Here is a 22,017-nt window from a genome sequence, read left to right on the forward strand (position 1 = left end):
AACTGTGCCACGCGCCCTCCCGCGTGGCCTCGCGGGAGCCTCGCTACCGATGAAGTTATTTTGTTTAAGTTTTTCTTCCGTTTTCCGTTCCGATCACGTACACGTACATCATCGAGAAACGGAATCGGAATGGGGAGGAGGCCAACACGCGTGCACAGCTGACGATTCAAGCACCAAATGCTGTATCGGCGCCGAGGCTCCCACAAATGGTCGCCGTTGATCTGACTCGACTTGGCACGACGGGCGCTCGATGGCAATGAACGCGCTCCCGTTATCGCGGTCGCCGTGCAATCCTCACACGTGGGGCGGCCCTTATCAGCGTCAGGTCACGTGCCGATAGGCCCCACACACCATCGCGGTGGATGTGGCGCAATGGATGTGTTTGCTCTGTGCACTCCGAGTACCCTAGCTACATTCGTCAAACAGAGCTCGCTAACGAATCTGTGACACAGACAGGAGAGAGACCTTTTGCCTGGAACGTAGTTTTTTGTGCACACCCATTGAAAGCTTTGCCGCGGCTTTCAATGGCGCAGAGCTTGCTTGATAAGGGATCGATGGATGCTGGTAGATTTAGACTGCTGTACAAACGTTTATACAACGGTTTATTACGCTTGAAGTGGCCTTCAGAAATGTTATTCTTTCAGACGATTAATGATGCGACGTGAACATACGGAGGTGGTGGGGCGTCCGGGTGCCTTGGACGTCAAAGCGCTGGGAGAGCCAGTATCGCAGAGACACTGGGCTCGAATCCTGGTATCAGCCACTGGTGATCAAACTGGATCCTATCATATCGTGAGATGATAGCCTCAGCCATGGTGACAAATAGCTGCGCAAATATCATCTCATTATGTTTACCATGGCGCTTGCCGTGGATTAAAAAACACTTCAGTTTGAGTGATATGGAACAAACATCGTTGCTAGCCAATAACTGATCAAACCTTGTTCCATTGGAGCACACTGATCTTTGCGTGCTTTGAGCTTTGCCTGATTGACCGATGGTCACTTTACACGATGGCTTTACCGACTCATCGATCGAAGTCTTTTTCCTGCTGGGGGAGAGGCGTACTGAAGCTCGCGCGGTTACTCGCAGGAGACCCCGGGCCACCTGTCCAACCGACTCAAGGGAGGTGGCGGCATGTGGAACGGCAACCAGGTCAACCAAAACCAGATGCCCAACGCCAGTGAGTGAAGCCCCATCGCACGCATCCCTGTGGGGTCACGGCAGTGGGTAACTGACACCGCCCACTCGCCCCGTCGCACTCGCTGTGTGCGGATGGTCACGTTGATTGTGTGACTTAGTGAGTGGGTGAATGAGTGTCGTGTCCGTCACACCCACTGTGTGTGTGGAGTCACGTGAGTGAATGACACTTCCCACACACCCACTGTGTGTTTGGGATCACGTGAGTGAGTGAATGACACTTCCCACACACCCACTGTGTGTGTGGGGTCACGAGAGTGGGTGAGTGAGCGAGCGACACCCATTTCCCACACACCACGTGTGTGTGTTGGACCAAGTCTGCGAGGTGAGTTGCACCCCATCACATGGCACTGTGTGTGTGCGTGGATTCACTTGAGTGAGTGAGTGAGTTGGTGAGTGAGTGACCACCCCCATCACCGCCGCAGTGTCGGTAGCTGGTGACGACGGGGACCGTTATGAGAATGTCACCGGTGATGAATGTTTCAGTCAGAGATGTGATGACGGAGGGGTGAAAGAGTACATTTTAAGCAGCGAGAGTAACGCGACAGTCTCCGTAATTACAGGCGTTACAAATCGTGTAAATGTGCACAAATTTAATGCAGTTTTTACCACGTACGTGCCGATCTAAATGTTTGCCTTACAAGTGCACCGTGCTAAAATAAACCCACCGACCTGAGTTCGATTCCCAGCCACGGCTGGGATTATTGGCGACGAATATCAGAACCGTTTCTGGAGTCCAGCCCTGTCGCTCTTTACCAACCCATATTGACCAGCGTGGTGAGGAATGGTCAACTGGACCCCACGTGACTGACGGAGCATGAGAAGACCTTCATCTAGCAGTGGTGTCCTGACGAAGGGCTGTAAATTATTGTTATTTTTAAAATCATATATGCTGCATTTATTTACTTCATTGCATCCCTGTAGCCACTCGAGGCAATATCACGTGCGCGTGGACGTTGAACTTCTTTCGCCACGTACATAGCCAACCGTGCGAATCGGAGATGCGGGGGAAGGACAACCATTCATCACAACGGGGAACAACAACAAAAAACTAAAATTTTATTTTAATCTTGATTTGAAGCTTTTAATTGCAGACCCCTGAATTGCGACAATTCATCGAATCGTGCGTGGATGGTTCGACCCGTTGTGGTGAAGGTGCTGACGGAGTTAACGCTTCAAGAGGAAGGAAGGAATGACATTAGGAGCAGGCGCATGTGTCTGCGTGTTGATGCCCGTGCTGATGATGCCTGTTGTCTCTGAACAGTGGGGATGCCCATGATGCCGATGATGCCCAACATGGTTCAAGGCATGCAACCCATGGCTCCCATGGGTGGCATGGGTGGCATGGCACCCATGGGCATGCAAGTCAACGCAATGCCAGGTGCGTTCTGGCTCTTGCACAAGAGACCATTTTCGTCGCTCCTTCTCCTTCGGATGCCTACCCTGTTGTTAATCTCGGCTCTCGGCCATCGTCCCTGCTGGCCATGACGTGGCCTGCCCCAGCACCACTTACTTATCCTAAAAATCAATGTGATGTTTCTAATTTGTGTCTATTCTCTAATCTCTGTGTCTCTTTTCCTGTCAGTCAGTGTCATCCAAGGACCGCATCTCTCACCGCTTCTTTGTGCACTTTCCGCGTCATTTCCGTTCCCTTTCCTTTGCTCAACGTCCACGATTTGCGATCCCCACGTCAGAGCGGGTAATACGCGCTCGTTAATCGATGTAATGATTTGAACGACGACAACAGCCAAAAATAAGCTGTGATTTAAGAAATTAAGCGCACGTCTCACTGCCCTTCGACACCGCGACCTTCGACACCACGACCTTCTACACCACGACCTTCGACACCACGACCTTCGACACCACGACCTTCGACACCACGACCTTCGACACCACGACCTTCGACACCACGACCTTCTACACCACGACCTTCTACACCACGACCTTCGACACCACGACCTTCGACGCCACGACCTTCGACGCCACGACCTTCGACGCCACGACCTTCGACGCCACGACCTTCGACACCACGACCTTCGACACCACGACCTTCGACACCACGACCTATAACGCTCCGTGAGAGCCACGCCGATGTTTTGTTCTCGTCTCCAGGAGTGATGGACCCCATGATGGCACAACAGGCCCTCATCAACCAGCAAGCCATGATGCTGGTGAGCTCAGCGTCACTCGGCACACTCCCCGACTCGATCAGCACGGTTGGCTACGTACGCTGCGAAAGAAGTTCGACGTACCGTGCATACTCTCCAGCAGCAGCGGCGTCGCTCTGTATGGGTCATCGGGTATCTAGCTGGCAAACATCCTGGTTCAGCCGGGAGAGTCCCCCGGTATCAACAAGGCTGTCCCGGTGCTTGGAATCACGTGCGAAATTTGGGATTTTTCTCTCCGGTTCAACATTTTTGTGACCTCGTGCTCAACTGACAACCCAGCAAAGGGCGGGGCTACTCGAGTAGTGGGCGGGGCTGGGAGAGGGGGGGTGGGTGGAGCCTATTAGCAGTAGGCGGGGCCAAGGTCAGGCGGAGGGGAGTGACTGAGTGGGGGTGTGGGGAGCGGTGGTGTAGCGGTTAGCGCACTGCGCTACTAAGGGGCCGTCCATAAATGACGTCACGCACCTGGGGGGGGGGGTCAGACATTTGTGACGAGGGTGAGTTTGAGAAATGTGACGTCACATAAAAATGGGCAACTTTAGATAAATATAGAATTGTTATAACAACACTAATTGTTATAACAACACTCCTACAACATCAGAGTGCAGCGCCACATTAAATACACACTACAATGACAATAGTTTAAAGCGATTTGAAGCATGTTTTATTTTCAAAATAGAAATATGGTTTTGGGGGGGGGGGCAGAGATTTGTGACGTCATATTTGAGGGGGGTCTCACTTTTTGTGACGCCATGTGACGAGGGTGGGGGGGGTCAAAAATCGTCCAAAATTGCGTGACGTCATTTATGGACGGCCCCTAATCCGGTGAAATGTAATCGTTGAATCGGGACGCCCGTCAGAGCAGTGCAGCCAAAGCAATTAACGCGGATTTCTCACCGTTGGTCAATTGACCCGAAGACCCAAGTCATGAATGTTCTGCGATGCAAGGCATTAACATAGCTCCTTCGTGATAGCCTTTGCGCTAGAATAGTGGCACGGGTACCAGATCTACTGACTTACTCATGTAAGGATTACCGGTAGGGGGTCGCCCGATGCGACCGTACGAAATGGATTTCCCTCATCTGCAAACTCTCTCTGAACTGCAGAACACCGCCCACACACCCAGACACGGTCGCGTTCAAACAGCTCCACCATCATAAGGACACCGAAGTTATAATCGGCGTTTCCGGCCACGTTTGTTCCCCGTGCCAGGCCCAGCAGATGACTGCGGCGGCCCTGCAACAGCAGCAGCAGCAGCAACAGCAGCAGCAGCAACAGCAGCAGCAGCAGGCGGCAATGAGGACAGCCCAAGCTTCATCTTCTCACAGCTTCAACAGGGTGTGGAGTACATCTCGGCTCTCTGACGTGACTTTAAACTTTATCAGGTGTAAGGCCCATTGAGCTGGCTAGCTCTTTCTTTTTCGGAATACGCCCTGGCCACAAACGATAGCTCAGCGAGAAGTGGCTTATCAGGTGGAAATGCATAGCAGAAGCCAAATACTCCAAATGCTTGTTGAGTCTAAATGTGGAGGGAAAAACCGGAGGACCCGGAGAAAAATCCACACGACCACGGGGAGAAAGTGCAAACTCCAAATATACAGCAGCAGGTGTCAGGGTCGGGATTGAACTCACGACTTCCTGTGTACCAGGCGAGGTAGTGAACATTTAACCACCGCGGAGATTTTAGGTTGTGCCCGCATGTTGTTCGGCACGGCGGCCGACGTTTCACTCCGTGGGCAGAGTGGCTTCTTGATGGAACTGCATTCGGTTCTTTGTTAACACGTTCCTTCGGAGTGGGCAGGTAGGAACTTGGTTGGACAGTGCATTCGTGCACGACATACAAATATGCACGACAGACAGACAACTAATCCCTGGTGGGCAGTGTGGAACCTGTTGTTCCTACCTGTATTATGACTATTATAAGATGACTTACGCAAAAATAATAAGAAATAATAATAAACTCGGCTTTTCTATAATACCACAATTTGCATAAGGCCTCAAAGCGCTTTGCATGAAGCCTATGTTACGGAGAAAGCCTGTAGTAAAAACAGGTGAGTTTTAAGATGCGATTTTAAAAGTGTAACAGACTCAGATTCTGGAATCGCGGAGCCTGGCTGCTGTACTCGTGCATCACGGATCTGCCTTGTAACTTCGCCGGGTAACTGGCTAAACGTAACCACTCGCGTAACAAATAATATAAACTCAACACTCGAACCACCGCTGGTAGCGTCGAGTGTCTGTGCGTGACGGGGCCACGCTCTCTCCGCCGTGTGCCAGAGGTCGCAACCGGGTACCCGATACCCGTACCCTACCCGATACCCGGCCGGGTACGGGTAGGGTACGGGTACGGCCGGGTACGGGTATCGGGTACCGGTTTGCGACCCTGGTGCAGCCGGGTACGGGTAGGCCGTGAGTCACCGGTGAGTAACCGTTTGTCACTCATTTCGGGTAGGGTACGGGTACGGGTAGCGTACGCGTACCCATACCCGGCCGGGTACGGGTACCCATTTGCGACCCTGGTGCGGCCGGGTACGGGTACGGGTAAGGAATCAAAACCCGTTTGCGAGCTCTGCCGTGTGCTGCCCCTCGCAGCCTCTGAGGAACACGGGCCTGCGTCAGCAGCAAGTGCCGCTCTACACAGCTCCTCCTCCTCCTGCTCCTGCACCTGCACCTGCTCCACCTCCTCCTGCTCCTCCTGCTGCTGCTTCCGATTCGGATGAGGTTGGACGCACCACCCACCCATGCACGCACGGGACGTGGCTTACAACTGCATTGTTAAGCGCATTCGAAGTAACTGGGCGAGTTTCTTGAATTCCCACAGCCTCCGTTCACGCAGCAATATTAATGGGTGCACCACCATGAGTCAACTGGCTTGTCTCGTGTGGTGGGGTAAAGTGTCGGTACTCCTGCCTCTTCCAAGGCGTCTGGTTACCATGGAAGAGTAGGCAAAATACCCTCTAGAGGGGTTCTCTAGAGATCTCTCTTGCGGCGAAGGGGACGATGTTGCGATAGTAGTAGTTGTTGTAGCTGCTGTTGTAGTTGTAGTTGGGAATGCCGCGGTGGTGAGATGTCTCCCTCGCCTGGTATGCAGGAGGTTGTGGGTTCGATCTCGAGACTGCATTTATATTATTTGGCTGCTATGAATTTCCACATTATGATAATGTCACTTCGTTGAGCTCTCATATGTGGCCAGGTCGCTTCCGAAAACGAGGTACTTAGATCTCGGGGGGCTTTACAAAGTAAATAGTTGGAATAGGTTTTTTACCCTTTAAACTGGTACAAAACTGACACCTTTATACAAGGCATCATGTTTGCAATAACCACAACACAAGCAGTCAAAATGCAAACAAAAAGAAACAACTCTGATAATGATGATATGCACTGTCCTTGAAGTTGATTGGTCCACACCTGAGACAGCTTTTTTTAGAGCCTAGTCTCCATTGGTGTTGGACCATATCATTATCATCATCAGAGTTGTTTCATTTTGTTTGCATTTTGACTGCTTGTGTTGTGGTTATTGCAAACATGATCCCTTGTATAAAGGTGTCAGTTTTTGTACCAGTTGAAAGGGTAAAAAACCTATTCCTATATTTTGCCATTGTTAAAGGAGGTCTCATAGTGTAAAGTATATAGTTGTTGTCGCATAACAGCAGCATCTCTGCTGTGTGTGTGTCCCGTGCAGTCCCCACCATCGCCCAGACGCCACGTGCCCGACGACTCGCAGAGTGGATCCATGGCCATCGCCAGCAAAATCAACCGCTTCTCCAGGGGTGGTAAGTCCATCGTTGCTCCCGCTGGCTTGGGACACGAATCGACCTCCTTTACAACCTGACGGGATCCATTTCTCTCCCGCCCGACTGCCATCCCTTCCCCCCGCCCCCCCGGCCCTGGAACACGCGTCGCGGCAACATCACGGCACCTGCCAGGCGGCGTTATTCCTGTGAGCGTAGTTTGCGAGGGCAATGTTTCTTGTCAGCGAAGTAGCGTTAAAAACAAGACAATAAGCGGGCACATGTCGTCGAGCGTATGACGACGGCGATGGCTCTCCACCACCACCGAAGGCCTCGGCGTGATTATGACGAGGCTGAAATGTCAACCGGTCGGAATGAGCGCGCAGACAGAGATCATCTGGTAACTTGATTGAAAACTGCAGTGCGCTGAGCAAGACCGAAATAGGTAATTGGCTGTACACGCGTGGGGAAACATTTACCGAGCTGAGCGATGAGATCAGGCGTTAGATGGGTTGCCGCACAGAAAGACCGTGAGATACGGCTACGGCTCGCGGAGGCCTTCATCCAGCAGTGGCTACATCACAGCCAATGAGTTACGACGATGCACAGGCGAAATGACACGACGCCCTGCGACGTGATCACTCCTGTACGTGACACGCAGTGACGTCAAGACACCACGTGACGTATGACGTCGCGTGGTGGCCTGCCGGCACACGTTAGCCTTGTGGCACGCGAAGAACCCCGCTTGCTCTACTGTAATGCTCTGAGATGGATTCTGGCCGTCGTGAAGCTGCCCGCAGCCCGACCGCTACTGTCGCCGCCCACCACTACCTCCTCCCCTCCACCCCCTTTTAGAAACCCCCAACCAGAGGTCGCAAACGGGTTTTGATTCCTTACCCGTACCCGGCCGCACCAGGGTCGCAAACGGGTACCCATACCCGTACCAGGCCGGGTAGGGTACGGGTACCCATACCCGATACCCGGCCGGGTACGGGTAGCCGGGTATCGGGTAGGGTACGGGTATCGGGTACCCAATTGCGACCTCTGCCCCCAACGCTACCAATATCGACCCAGCTCCTGTGTCCGGGGGGAAGGCGTGGGGCCGAAACAGAAAGGGGTGGAGCCTAAAGAGGCGGAGCCAAAATAGACTCAAGCAGGAGTTTAAAGTAAAAAGAGGTTGGGTCCTAAAAGGAGGAGGAATGGGGTCGCGAGAGAGATTAAACTTCCCTGTTGATTTAAGGTAAAAGCATGTAATCAAAGATGTGCAGTGGGCAGCGTACTTTTAGTGCAGCAGATGCGGCGACAGGCCAACGAGTTCTATTTGAGTTGGGTAACGCGTGACGCCGTGTGTCTTTGTCTACAGCTTCCATCGCCAAGGCTCCAGCACCTCCATTCAACAAGTCGCCCGTGCAACCACAGAAAAAATCACCCTCTCCTTCCCGCAAGAGCAAAAAGGGGTCCACCGCCAAACCTCCACCTCCTCCACTCGATAAGTCACCCGTTCAATACCGGAAGAGATCACCCTCTCCTTCCCGCAAGAGCAAAAAGGGGTCCACCACCAAACCTCCACCTCCTCCACTCGATAAGTCACCCGTTCAATACCGGAAGAGATCACCCTCTCCTTCTCGCAAGAGCAAAAAGGGGTCCACCACCAAACCTCCACCTCCTCCACTCGATAAGTCACCCGTTCAATACCGGAAGAGATCACCTTCTCCTTCCCTCAAGAGCAAAAAGGGGTCCACTGCCAAGCCTCCACCTCCTCCACTCGACAATTCGCCCACTCAATATCGGAAGCGATCACCCTCTCCTACTCGCAAGAGCAACAAATTGTCCACCGTCAAACCTCCACCTCCTCCACTCAACAAGTCACCCGTTCAATACCGGAGGCGATCACCCTCTCCTACTCGCAAGAGCAACAAAGTGTCCACCGCCAAGCCTCCACCTCCTCCACTCAACAAGTCGCCCGCTAAATACCGGAAGCGATCATCGACTTCCAGCGAGGAGAGTGACGATAAAGAAGAGGATAACTCGGACACAGGTGGCACCATTTTGTGAGATTGCTCTGAAAACGATGTTTAAGCTCCGTTTATTTTAGCACGTGACGCCCTCCGAGCTGCAGAGCTCTTTGTCAGGAGCGACAATTGACAGGCCCAACGACGTGGCTTATCACGTGGACATTCATAGCAGCCGAGTAACCCTCGAGTGGTCTCCCGAAGCGGCGTGCTACATGCGGCTCGTGCGTTGTGCAGGAGGCAAGATGTAGAAAAAAAAATTAATTCTGTTAACTCAATCCGCTGCTGGATGAAGGCCTCCCCAATGCCGCGTCGGTCATGGGGGTCGTTCGATAGTACTTCGTCACTCTGGTGGTGCGTGTTGCGAAAGAGACATTCAGCGAGCGTGGTCTCTGAACCTGGTTGAAAGAAAGTTGATAACTGCACGTTGATTTTGGCCACCTTTAATTCGTCCACTTTTATTCAGACAAAATCGCCCGGAATGCCCCCCCGGTGCCATCAGATTTCGGAATCTAAGCAGAGTTGAGCACGGATGATGCTTGGGTGGGGAACCGCCACGTGGAATAGGTTGCCGTAGGTTACTGCGGGGCGCAGCAAATTCCATCGTTGTACTGTTCTTATACGCTCTCACACCATCTACGCTTCGTGCCTGACCACCGTGTGGAGAGGCCCTCATTACACGGGCCGTGCGCGTGTGCGGTGAGCGAACGAACGAACGTCGTGCGTGTGCCGCGTGCAGACTGCGAGCAGGAAGACGTTCCCGACTCCAAATCTTGGCGCAGGGATAAAAGCCGCAGCCCCGAGAGGCCTCAAGTGGTCGTGGCGTCGAGCAGAAGCGCGCCGGAGCCCACCAAAAACATCAAGCACATCATCCGCATGTACAACAATAAGCCGCCTCCCAAGCCGGAGGAGATCATCCCGAAGATGTACGGCAGAGTATCTCTCGCGGGAACACCCCCACGGGCCGCTGGGCGCTTTGGCGGTTTTGGCCGCCGCCTGTCCACCACCCATAGGGCATTCGTCATCATTTACTGTCATCGATTTCGCTCTCACCGGATTCACGCGTCGCAGATTTGTGCCCACTGCTTCCTCTCATCTATTTTATTCACCATTGCATTCACACACCCGTCGTAGCGTCGGGATTTCTCTGTAAAGCGCACTATATAAATCCCATTAAGATAAGGTTTTTCGCGGTTTCGTTGCACGGCAACGCGTTTTGGGGGTTTGTAACCGCTTTGTGCCACTCGGCGCAACGTCCCGACATTTCCCTCCGCGTGCCGGCATTCCTCTTCGGCTGATTTCACAAACAAAAAACGTCGTGCATGTCGAATTTTCCCGAGCCAGCCCAAGACCATTATTCTGGAGTTCACTCGTCCCCAGCTACATTTCAGTATCCTTTCTTTCAGAGACGGTGAAATACACAAGTTGCACTCCATAGCAGCCGCTCATGCGGGCTCGTGCACTCCGTCTTTTTCCAGGAACGTGCGATCCGAACCCAAGTTCGTGAAAAGATCGGACCCACGCTCGGAGGCCCTGACGATCCTCAGCGAGAAGACAAAGCAGTGGTCAAAGCAAGGCACCGCCAGTGGCAGCACCAGCCCAGCCACGTCCTCCGGGCACGACTCGCCTTCCCCCACCACCGCCACGGCAGCCAAGGCCGCGGAGAACGTGCCGCCCCCTCCGCCCATGCCGCCGTCACCGGCTGCAGCCGGCATCACCACCGCCAGCGCGCCGTCCAATCCTCCGCCGCCTCCTCCTCCTCCGCCTCCGGCGCCTCAGGTAGGAGCGGCCGCTGCAAGCCCAGCAGCGTGAGCTTCATTAGAGAGGTTGGGGCAAACACGTGACGTACGGCAGGCTCCTCCCACCCTCAACCAGTATATATATACACAAGGACTGTTTTCTTGGAATTTTTCTCACTTGATGCAGCTGTCGTGGCTGTGACGGTTCCACCTGAAGACGGAAGCTTGTGTTGCCTCCGACACGTCGTGATTTTAATTTTATTTTTATTTTACTTTTATTAATTTAAATTTTTTATCTACGTGACTTTACCGAAAAAACCTAAGAATATGAATAGGCTTAGGTGTGGCTGTGATGTAGCCACTGCTGCGACCCTACGGTGCAACACCAATCAATGTCAAGCGGACTTGAGACGTGTTGAACACTGAACAGAATGAATAATGAATGGCACGATCTGTCGTGCGTTCCGCTGTCGGTCTCAATAAAGGCCGGCCAGAGGTTCCTGGAGTCCCGAGGCAGAACGCCATGTGGGGCTCCCTTCATATTGTTACGATCTCGCCTCGGTGGTGAGATGTTAACTTCCTCTCCTGGTATACAGGAGGTCGCGATGCCTGTATATTTGGAGTTTGCGTGTCTTTCTCCCCGTGGTGGTGTGGATTTTTCTCAGTTTTTCCCTCCACACTTAGAATCAACGAGCGTTTAAAGCATTTGGCTGCCGCTATACATTTCCACATGACAAGCCACTTTGTTAAGCTATCAAATGTGGCCGGGTTGCTTCGGAAAAAGAGCTACATAGCTCAGTGGGCCTTACCTGGTAAAATAAAGAAAAGTAGTTTAATAGTTGAAACATAGTTTAGTCGTTCTACGACGACAAAAACACAGGGCCCGGTGTGAAGCCCTCGTTTGTGTGAGGCCTGACAAAGATAAAGATCCCCCTTGATCCCATAGCCTTAACAGACTGTTGGGGCAAGTGCAGTTCGTGAGCAGCACCTACGAATGCCGGCACGGCGCACGAGTGCGTGGCTGGCATCGCGGCGTCACGCCCGCGGGGCCGCCGCGCACACTCAACGAGCGCGTTGTCCGTCCCCCGCAGGCGAACATGAACACCTTGGGAAGGAAGCACAAGGTCAGCGCAAGTAAGGACCCTTGCACGCGGCGCCTCGGGGTGCTTCGTTTAGCTGCACAGTGAGCGCGACGGCCTCGCGCGGAGCGGGTCATGGGCCCTGGTGCGAGGAAGGAAATGATGATGATGATGAAATTTAAAACGTGCCACATTTTGCCGAGAAGTCACCGACGAAGTGGCGCGGAGCCAAGCTCGAGTCTGCTCGAAAGCCTGTTGGGCCTTTAGATGTTTGGTTTACAGGAGGATTTCTCCACAAATCTGGCTGTCGCCTGATGAAGCTGGTTGTAATTACTGGTGAAACGTCGTGCTCACTGTGCAAATGTTGTGGCTTGGCTCTCCAACACACCGGTTAGTGCTGTTAGCGAGGCCACTGAGCGACATGCCCGGGCAGGTGCTCTTCTGATTGCCGCCATAGGATTCAATCAAGTTTTTAGCCAGTTGTCACCAGCAATCCAATGCGGGCGATGCATTAGCTGTGGTGGAAACTCGAGATCGACCATGGAGTTGGCCACGGCAAAGCATTTTGTGCTTGCCGTGGAGCAGCGGCTTGACATTGGGTAGTAAAATCATTGCCACGAATAATTCCACTGCGTGTTATGGCACCGTTCTGCTTTGTGGTTGCCACGTTGAAGCATTGGCCAGGTGGCTTGGTTGTACAGCGAGCGAGTGAGCGAGCGGCCCCTCGCAATTGGAAGGTTGCGAGTTCAAACCCCGGTTGTCAGGGATTGACTCGGTCAATCGCCCCGTCTGGCATTAATAAAACGAGCACCGTCCTGCGAGGAAGTCACCTGGCGAGATGTTAACTACCTTGCCTGGTATACCGGAGGTCGTGGGTTCGATCCGGGTCCTCCGATTTTCCCTCCACATTTTGGAATCAACGTGCGTTTAGAGTATTTTGCTGCTCTAAATCTCCACGTGACAAACCACCTCGCTGAGCTATCATTTGTGGCCAGGTCGTTTCTGAAAAAGAGCTACGTGTGATAATTGTTTTTTTTACCCTTTTATCTGGCAACAAAACTGACACCTTTTTTACAAGGAGTCATGTTTGCATTGACCACAATATCTGCGGTTGAAATGCAAACAAAATCGCAACTCTGATAATGTATGCACTGTTTTTTGTTTGCATTCCGACCGCAGGTATTGTGGTCAATGCAAAAATGACTGCTTGTAAAAAAAGGTGTCAGTTTTGTTGCCAGATATAAGGGTAAAAAAACAATTATCATATTTTGCTACTGGCAAAGGAGGTTCCAATGGTGAAGTGCTACGTAGCTAAGTATGGGCCTTAGCTGGTAAAAAAAAAAGTGTTTATTTAAATTTTTAGACTCGCCCCCACCACAGCACCGCTAGCTTCGGGGGCTCTTAAAACACGAGCTGGGGCACCACCGAGTGGGGACATCGCTCCGGCTTGCCGTCACGGCAGACGGCACGGCGCAGGCGGGGTGGGGTGGGGGGGTGTCGTGAGACCGCGGCGCGTAGAGGGGCATCGCGTTCCGTGTCCGTGCTCCGCCAGCGCTCACCCAGGCGATGGTTCGCGTGGCGGCCGCCCTGGGAGCCACCGCCTCGCCCGGAGCCGCCAGCGTCGAAGCGCCGAAGCCACCCGCCGAGCCCCGGTTCGACGTCATGGACGGAGGTGAGCTTGCGCGTCTCTCTCACCGCGTCTCTCTCTCGCCGTGTCTCTCTCACCATCTCCCTCTCACCGTGTCTCAATCTAGTCGTGTCCCTCCCGCCGTGTCTCTCTCTAGTCATGTCTCTCTCACCATCTCCCTCTCACCGTGTCTCAATCTAGTCGTGTCCCTCCCGCCGTGTCTCTCTCTAGTCATGTCTCTCTCACCATCTCCCTCTCACCGTGTCTCAATCTAGTCGTGTCCTCCCTCTCACCGTGTCTCTCTCTCGCCATCTCCCTCTCACCGTGTCTCTCTCTCTCGCCGTGTCTCTCCCACCGTGTCTCTCTCTCGCCATCTCTCTCCCACCGTGTCTCTCTCTCGCCATCTCTCTCCCACCGTGTCTCTCTCTTGCCATCTCCCTCTCACTATGTCTCAATCTAGTCGTGTCCCACCCTCTCACCGTGTCTTTGTGTTCCACGCTCATTTTGTCCCTCTCTCAAGTGTCTCTTGTCATGTCCCTCTCACCGCGTCCCTCTCACCACGTCTCTCTCTCACCGCGTCCCTCTCTCTTCATTCCCCACCATCGTCGCTGTCCCGCCCAGTGAGGCCGGCGGAGCCGCGCGGGGGCGGCCCGAGTCTGGCCGAAGACGAGCGAATCCACACGGAGCTGCATCCATGGTATAACGAAGACTTCTACAGCTACACGGACGTGCGCTGGAAGCTCTTCCTGCGCAAAGAGGCATGGCTCGCTCCGTTCCCACACCGGCTCGCTCCGTCCTCGCTTGCTCCCGGTGGATCTGCTGGTCCAATGTTTCCCCCCCCCCCCCCACCTTTCACTTCATCAACTCCCAATAACGTGACAGAGGAGATACCGACGTGAAGTAGAGATGTGGCGAGAGTGGACAAGATAGAGGTGTGATGACGTGAGAGACATACGCATGGGACGGACGCGTAGCGAAATGAAAGAAATTATTTGGTGATGCTGCTGCAGCTGCTGCGTTGGCAGTGGGGCACAAGCACAATTAACAGCGACAACAAACTCAACACGTTCGTCAATAAACGCTCTCTGGTCTTCAAAGGACAAAAATATATTTGAAAAAGGTGATGTTTTAGGCAATGGGCCTTGTGCTGTATGTGCTGTGTAGAATGGCCATAGCCCCTCCCGGCTGTTCTTCATTTACTTTTGCGTTTTGTCATGTTGGTGACCCATGTCACTCTGACAAATGGAGCCTCAGCCCTGGTGCTCCTGAGTTCCCCCCTGGTCACACAAATAAAACGTGAACTTTGATCCATGCCAACATTTCTTGCAGCGGTGGCGATGGGTGGCGGCTTTTGGCTCAGCCATCGAACAAAATACGGTCACCGCATCATCGCACGGCGCTTTCAGATATGCGCTGCTTCCGCGGCCGTCTGGAATGCTCTTCCTTCTGATATTAGGAAGCCACTGGAGCTATATGCACTTTTAAATAATCTAGATTGAACACTCATTTCTTGAGAACTGCTTTTTGCGTTTAGTTTGTTGGCCTTCCCTCGCACCTCCGATTTGCAAGGTTGGCTACGTACGGTGCAAAAGAAGTTCAACATGCAGTACATACACAGAGACCCACAGACCCATAGAAACCCACAGATTATCACGGTTGGCTACGTACGGTGTGAAAGAAGTTCAACGCACATTCTTTGGTGACAAGAGACTTTGCCCCCCCCCTTACCCCCCCACAGATTTTCTACCCCCAGGACAGCCTCAACAACCCAGCCGTGCTGAACCTGCTGGTACAGCAGGTACCGTGATGAACCCCCCCGCCACCTCCCACTGCTCGCACGACGGCGATGATGACGACGCGGATCAGGGTCACGGTTCTCGTTTGTGAAACGTGGTGGTCTGGGTGGCTTGGGGGTCAGAGCACTGAGCTGCCACCGAGTGGCTTTTCCAGGGAATAGGTCACGGGGTCAATGCTTCGACGTGCTCACACGAATCTGAATTGTAAACGCGTGGGTTTTCGATTATTTGGCCGGTATAAAATTGTCCACATGATAAGCCACTTGGTTGAGCTATCGTACGTGGCCAGGTTGCTTCTGAAACAGAGCTTTTAGCGCAGGGGGGGGCTTGACCTGGTAAATAAAATAGTTTATATATTTTTTTAAACATTGAATGCCACCGTCGCCATCCCAGCATGGATGAAACCGTGGCGATTTATGAGAGCACATTTTCCCTGCAGGTTGCATCAACGATTCATCGCCATGATGCCATCTCGCTCTATTAATCTCCCGTTATTCAGAAATGTGGACTCATTAATTATTGGTTGACGTTCCATGCGCGGCCGGAAAGCCACTTTTTTTTTACCCGCGTGTTTAAAGTGTAGGGAATGCACGCCCGATATCCCAGAAAGCACCTAGACCAGGGGTCGGCAACCTACGGCTCCGGAGCCGCATGCGGCTCTTTACGGGCTGCTTCTTGACAATATGTACGTATGTACAGTATGTACTCAGATGCATTGCGGCTCTTGAAATACTGAATTTTGTACCGAATTGGAAAGAAATGGCTCTTCTTGTTATTTTGGTTGCCGACCCCTGACCTAGACGGTTTTTTTTTTTTGTAGAGGAACTTGACGCACGCGAGGTCGAGACTGATGGCGCATCCGTGTGCTTCCCCAGATCGTGCACGACACCTTCTCCAACTCCTGCATGAGGATCACCAAGGAGGAGTGCCACAGGATGAGGATCTTGCTGGGTCGGTGGTCGTTTGAGCCCTACATTTGCCCATATTTGATTCACGTTTTTTTTTATACGACGACGACGACAATGCAATTTATAACGCGCGCGATATTTCACGCGGCCGTGAATGACCGCGTGCTCTGAAGGCGCCGCGGAAAGCTCGGTGTCGCTCAAAAAGCTAGACGAGAGAGGTGGGAGAGCCTTTAAGAAGTCGTCGTTTTGTTTACAACGACCAACGGCGAGCCTCATCAGGCTATCGTACTTGAATTGTAAATGTTGTGGGTTTAATCTTCAACACACCGGTGCGTTGAACTAGTAATGGATTGGCGCATTTTGTTTACGCGACAAACCTTACAAATGAGCTGTGTCGGGTGGTGGCGAGCTTAACGACACATTAATATTTTTACGCGTTATAACCCAAAAAACCTCCATAATGGATTATCCCTTGTTTTTTTTCGCTCTCTTTTTAATACGGCGCGAACCGGCTTAAGATTTGAATCGATGGCTCAACGCGTCCGTCACGTGCCCGCCGACGACGGCGAGTCTGGCGTTGACTTTTTTTTGTCACGCTGCGTCCAGACGAGTGCAAGGTGACGCCCAACACGCCCACCAAGGACGACACGGTGAAGAAGAGGATCGTGATGGCCGCGCGGGACCAGTGGGATACCTACTTCTCCCGTCTCTTCCCCGCGGCGGTGAGCAGCGCCCCCTCATTCCTGGAGGTGCAGGGAGAAGAAGGGAAGAAATTTAGTTGGGGGGCGAAAAACTCATCCGCATTTTTATAATAATTTCAACTTATTTGTAACACTTGCGCCGCCACTGCACAGCGTTTGCTCGCTCTCGCAGAGCGAGAGAGGACGACTCGGAGGCGTGAGGAGGACGAGGAACTATAGACGAGTGGCCCAGGCCGTAGACTGGCACCAAATTCCCCCCTTCAAGCTCTGCAGTCCTCTATATACAGGGTGCTTCAACATTTTTTTTACACTTCTGAGAATTTGCAACAATGCCACAAGAAATGTGCCTCCGGGCTCTGGAGACCACCTAGAGAAGGTTCTAGGCACGTGTTGACAATGATGGCGAACAACTGGAGACTTTGACTATTTGAAGCTATTAACATACCTTTGGTTTCATGTTACAGTGTATTATCGGTTCCTTTTCCATTACAAACAAAAGTCCCATATAAGTGTTAACATATTTTTGAAGCACCCTATATTAAGGTGTAACCGGCCAATTAATGAGGGTTTTTTCGTGTGGGTGGTAACCGGAGTGCCCAAAGAAAACCCACGGGAGCGAGGGAGCAACACTCTATCCCATGCAAATGGAACAGGTAAGCCAGCGTACGGGCTCCTCCTCGACGCCTACGAGAAGTGGATTTTTGTGTGATCCACCGACCCTCGCTGCCTCCACAGTGCCAGATCCCACATGCATAGCCACCGTTCTCCCCGCCAGCATTATCTCGGTCACCCCCTTCCAGTGTGGCGGTACCAGAGTAAGGAAGACGAATGAATGAAGAGTTGGGCATTTTTTTTTTCTCTCTCCACGCAGGGCCCGATCGGAATCGACATCCAGATGCTGGCCGTATCCCACAAGGGGATCAAGTTGGTGAAGATCGTGAAGCTGGCCGGGGCTAACACCATGTACATCAAGGTCCTAGCCCCTTACAGGTGAGCGGGGTGTGCTGGTCTAGACCAGGGGGTCGCCAAACAAAACGACGAGAAGAACCACATTTTTTTTTTCAATTTCGGTAGTAGTAAAAAAACACAACTCAATATTTCAAGAGGCCCAATGCACCGTGTGATTAATGCGAGACGGCGGTCCTTGAATAAATGACGTCACGAGGCAGTCCCTCAGAGAGCCGTACGCAGCGCCGGAGCCGCAGTTTGCCGATCCCTGGTACAGCACAAGCTGCAACACTGCTCAGACAGGCCGAATCACCGTGGTGTAGACGAGCAACTTTTTTTCCACTGCACAACTGAACCATGTCGGGGCCGTGCCGAGCCATCCCCGGCGGGGCCCAGAAGGCTTCGGTGTTGTTTTTCCCACTGCAGAAGCCAAGCAACAAATCTTGTCGTTTTCTTTCACATCTCTACAATCACCACATCGCTGCATCAGCTGAGAATGACTGCAGACTTCCACGCTTCCAACGCTGATATAAAAATTATAATAATAATAATAAAAACAACATTGCAAAAGTTGTGGCAGTTTTCCCAAATCGTTTCCTCATCCCAAGCCGCCGTGGTGCTCTTTGACCTCTCGCACAGCTACGCCGACATCCTCTACGTGACCATCGCCAACAAGGTCACCTTGGAGTTCGCGATGCGCAACGAGCAGATCACCATCTACTCGCCCAAAGCCAGCCAGATCAAGGAGCTCGTGGACTTCTACTGCTCCGAGCTCATGAGGGTGAGCGATCCTCATCAGCTAGGCCTCAGGCTTCACGCCCTGCCGGACCGGACCAGGCCGGGCTGTGCAGCAGCTGTTCTTCTTGGATGAGGGCCTCCGTGAGAGATCGTGTTATTAGAAGATGTACGTGTATAAGAATAGGTTTTTACCCTTTCTGGCACTAAAACAGGTGGTAAGATGTTAACACACCAAACAGAAACCCTTTGCAAGGAATCATGTCTGCGTTAACCACATGTACTTATGGTGAACATGCAAACAAAAAAAACATGCTCTCGAGCGTGGGTTCTCAAGGAGCTGCCCGTGGTGGATGCCCGTCCACCAGCAGTGGCGTGAGCAAGCCATTGCAGGGCTGCACCTTTTACTTCTCATGGGTTAGGGTTAGGGCTTCGGCCGCCCCCCGCCACCCCACCCAAGTGAGATGTATCTTGTTGTTGTTGTTGTCGTGCAGAACTCTGCGTACGTGATTGCTGTGAAGAGCTACTTCACCGACAACAAAATCATGCTCAGCTTCAGGAAGGGAGACGTCATCAAACTGCAGACCGCAGCCGCCCCCATGCAGGAAGGTGGGTGCTGCCCCCCCGCCTGCCGATCCCCTTGCCACCCCCCCCACCCCCGCTCCCCCCCCCCTGCCCCCCCCCCCCATCCTCCTAATCTCCTGCCCCCCCCCCCCCTCCGCAGGCTCCCATAGCTTTGATTTAAAGCTTTCGTGACTGCAGGGATTCATCTTCTTGGTTCTTTCGGTAAAGTCACGTAGAAGGGAAGTAATAAAATTATAAAAATAAAATAAGAAGATGAATCCCATAGCTTTGTTATGATCCCCCTGTGGAAATCCGTACGATGCGATGTGGATTTATTGGGCAGATAATTTCGAGCTGGGCTGGAACACGATTATTTAAGTGACGGTTATCGTTTCGATTGCTCGGCTCGACGGACGACACGAGAAGAGTTGGCTGGACATGGTCTCGCCTCTGTTCCGACGCGTGCTGCTGGACGGGAGGTGATGGACGGGCGAGGCTTGGAGAGACGTCGTCGGTATAATTAGCCGCGTCACAGAGGGCGTGGCTTGCAGGGGGTTTCCTGCCTTCAGGAGGCAGTTTGATATTTTTAAAGGGGATTGAGTAATTTAACAAAAAAAAAAATTTTCAATTACAATTTTTTGTTGATCTATTGATTCTTAAAAAAAAAACATAAATGCAACAGCATCTCAGGACGTTTTTGTCGAAATTCAAAATCCCATTAGGATTAAGGGGGCGGGGGGTGGTAAGGAGGGGGGGGGGTTAGAGGGAATCACAGAGGGAGAGAAAAGAGCTCAGTCCGGGGCCCAACACCAACGACGAAACCCAGGGACAGCCTCGGCAGCCAGGACAGCACCATCAGGGCAGCACCATCAGGGCAGCACCATCAGGGCAGCACCATCAGGGCATGGATGGTTTGGGGTGTGGGGGGCACCTTGACCAAACGAGTCCCAATGCATCCTGGGTACATGGTCACGTTACTTTTATCCAATGGGGTGGGGGGAAACAAAAGTGCGCAAACGAGACACGAAAAACAGCAGACGAAATTAGAAGAGCAAAGCAATCACATCACGACCAATGACCGTGTGGATATTCATCGAATCGCTGCCGGTGTTGGGGTAGCGGGGTAGTCGGAGGCGGTGGGTGAACTGTTGCCTGCGAGAGAGACGTCCTCTCACGCTGAACGGGCTGGGCCCACGCGATCGCTGTGCCCGTTTTGTTCCTCGGGACTGCTCGCCCGGCTCGTGCAGGAGCCAGGTACGGCTGCGTGCTCCGGAAAACGCTGAACTATTTCGAAGACGTCCACGGGGAGGCGAAGTGTGTCGGTGGGTTTGGTATTGGGGACGGGGTGCGCCGCATGCCCGTTCCCGTGTGCAGTGCTCGAGTGCTGTGGCATTTTTTGTTGTTGTTGCCGATTTCCGCAACGAACCGGACCCTTGGCTCCTGTGTTTTCTCGCTTTGAACTCTTTTATCTTTGGAAATATTGTAGACTTTATTTATTTTACCAGGTTCTCTCCTGGAAAAATAAAGTCGACCCGTGGCTATTGCGCACAACGACAATACAGCACTGCCTCCCGATATTCGACTAACACCTCAATATATATTGGCACACTGAAAATAAAAGCAATTGGATAGATAGTCACCGAGCCAAATTGTACTGTCTCTACGGATTGATTATCACAGCTGTTAAGCGATTTATTTTTAAATGTTTTTATGACAAGAAAACTCGAGCCCAGTAGAACATGCCGAAAGGTTTCAGTGGCCGGGTATGTCTTTTATATCTTATTTCATTAACAGTGCCTCACCATCGTCAGAATGTCAACGGTCCGATGAGCATAAAGGAGGATGTGCGCATCTCCGATTAGCAAGGTTGGCTCCGTACGGTGCGAAAGAAATTCAATAACTTCAACGTAGATGGAAAATTTAAGACAAACGACAGCAGTAAGTGCGACTGTGGCCATGCAAGCTAAACTATGGAGCATTTAGCAGGCCAACTGTTGTTTGTTCAAACTCTATGAACTCTTTCTGTCTCGCCTCATCGTGGTCAACAGCAGACCTCGACATTGGCATTTAGCTCCTCAACCACACATTGCCATTGTGCGCTAGAATAGAATAGCACAGTGGCTCGCCATCGTCCATTGGATCGACAACAACTTTAGTAATCTTGACTTAAAGTTTTCGTGACTGCAGGAATATAAGTGGGTAGGAAATTTGACTTTACCGAAAGACCCCAAAAATATGACTTTAATAATCTCTGGTCTGTGAAGGCAAAATAGGTATTCACAATATAGAGCGGTGTGCGACTTCAAATTACGTGAATAGGAATAATAATTAAAAACCTTTGGTCATTCCAGTGTTGGATAAAGATCTCTCCATGCTGTGTGGCTCGTTAGAGTTGATTAGTTGACAACCTGTGGTGGTAACCTTCAGCGCTGCTCTGCCACCGCATGCAGACATCACGATTGTCCGTTTTCCACAATCGATATATTGTGAATGGTTTGCAGTCCCTACTCTCTCTCTCTCTCTCTTGGCGACTTGTCCAAACGTGCACGTGTGTTCACCGTCTCATTGCGCCTCCTGCTACGTGCCTCGCAGATGGCAATGAGGCGGCATTTGTCGTGCTGGTAGTTTCTTCCATTTGAGAAAAAAAAATCCTCCTCTCCAGGTCTGGCCACGGCGCACTTACGTACAAAATAAATAAAAATACCCCTTGCATTTTGAAAGAGGGAAAATGATTTGCAGATATTTGAGGTATTGGTTTTTCTCGCACTACTTTTGGTTTTCAAGTTGGACGTGGACTAACGGACAAAACACCCG

General features: G+C 52.1%; 1 protein-coding gene across 1 annotated transcript in view; it reads left to right on the forward strand.

The window, feature by feature from the left end:
- The window catches only part of LOC144730165 (unconventional myosin-XV-like), a 105,347-nt gene that overhangs the window by 68,345 nt on the left and 14,985 nt on the right, over window positions 1–22,017 (forward strand). Inside the window, exons 34-51 of the mRNA XM_078610765.1 lie at window positions 1,091–1,181; window positions 2,463–2,579; window positions 3,311–3,369; window positions 4,576–4,701; window positions 5,956–6,084; window positions 7,046–7,136; window positions 8,458–9,132; window positions 9,846–10,032; window positions 10,585–10,885; window positions 11,937–11,979; window positions 13,477–13,596; window positions 14,173–14,309; window positions 15,290–15,349; window positions 16,223–16,298; window positions 16,862–16,977; window positions 17,828–17,946; window positions 18,544–18,685; window positions 19,134–19,248. Of these exons, the coding sequence (XP_078466891.1) occupies window positions 1,091–1,181; window positions 2,463–2,579; window positions 3,311–3,369; window positions 4,576–4,701; window positions 5,956–6,084; window positions 7,046–7,136; window positions 8,458–9,132; window positions 9,846–10,032; window positions 10,585–10,885; window positions 11,937–11,979; window positions 13,477–13,596; window positions 14,173–14,309; window positions 15,290–15,349; window positions 16,223–16,298; window positions 16,862–16,977; window positions 17,828–17,946; window positions 18,544–18,685; window positions 19,134–19,248 (2,704 nt within the window). The remainder of the gene's footprint in view (window positions 1–1,090; window positions 1,182–2,462; window positions 2,580–3,310; window positions 3,370–4,575; window positions 4,702–5,955; window positions 6,085–7,045; window positions 7,137–8,457; window positions 9,133–9,845; window positions 10,033–10,584; window positions 10,886–11,936; window positions 11,980–13,476; window positions 13,597–14,172; window positions 14,310–15,289; window positions 15,350–16,222; window positions 16,299–16,861; window positions 16,978–17,827; window positions 17,947–18,543; window positions 18,686–19,133; window positions 19,249–22,017) is intronic.

Source organism: Lampetra planeri, chromosome 35, assembly GCF_965212315.1.
Source record: "Lampetra planeri chromosome 35, kcLamPlan1.2.h2, whole genome shotgun sequence".
Taxonomy (NCBI): Eukaryota; Metazoa; Chordata; class Hyperoartia; order Petromyzontiformes; family Petromyzontidae; genus Lampetra; species Lampetra planeri.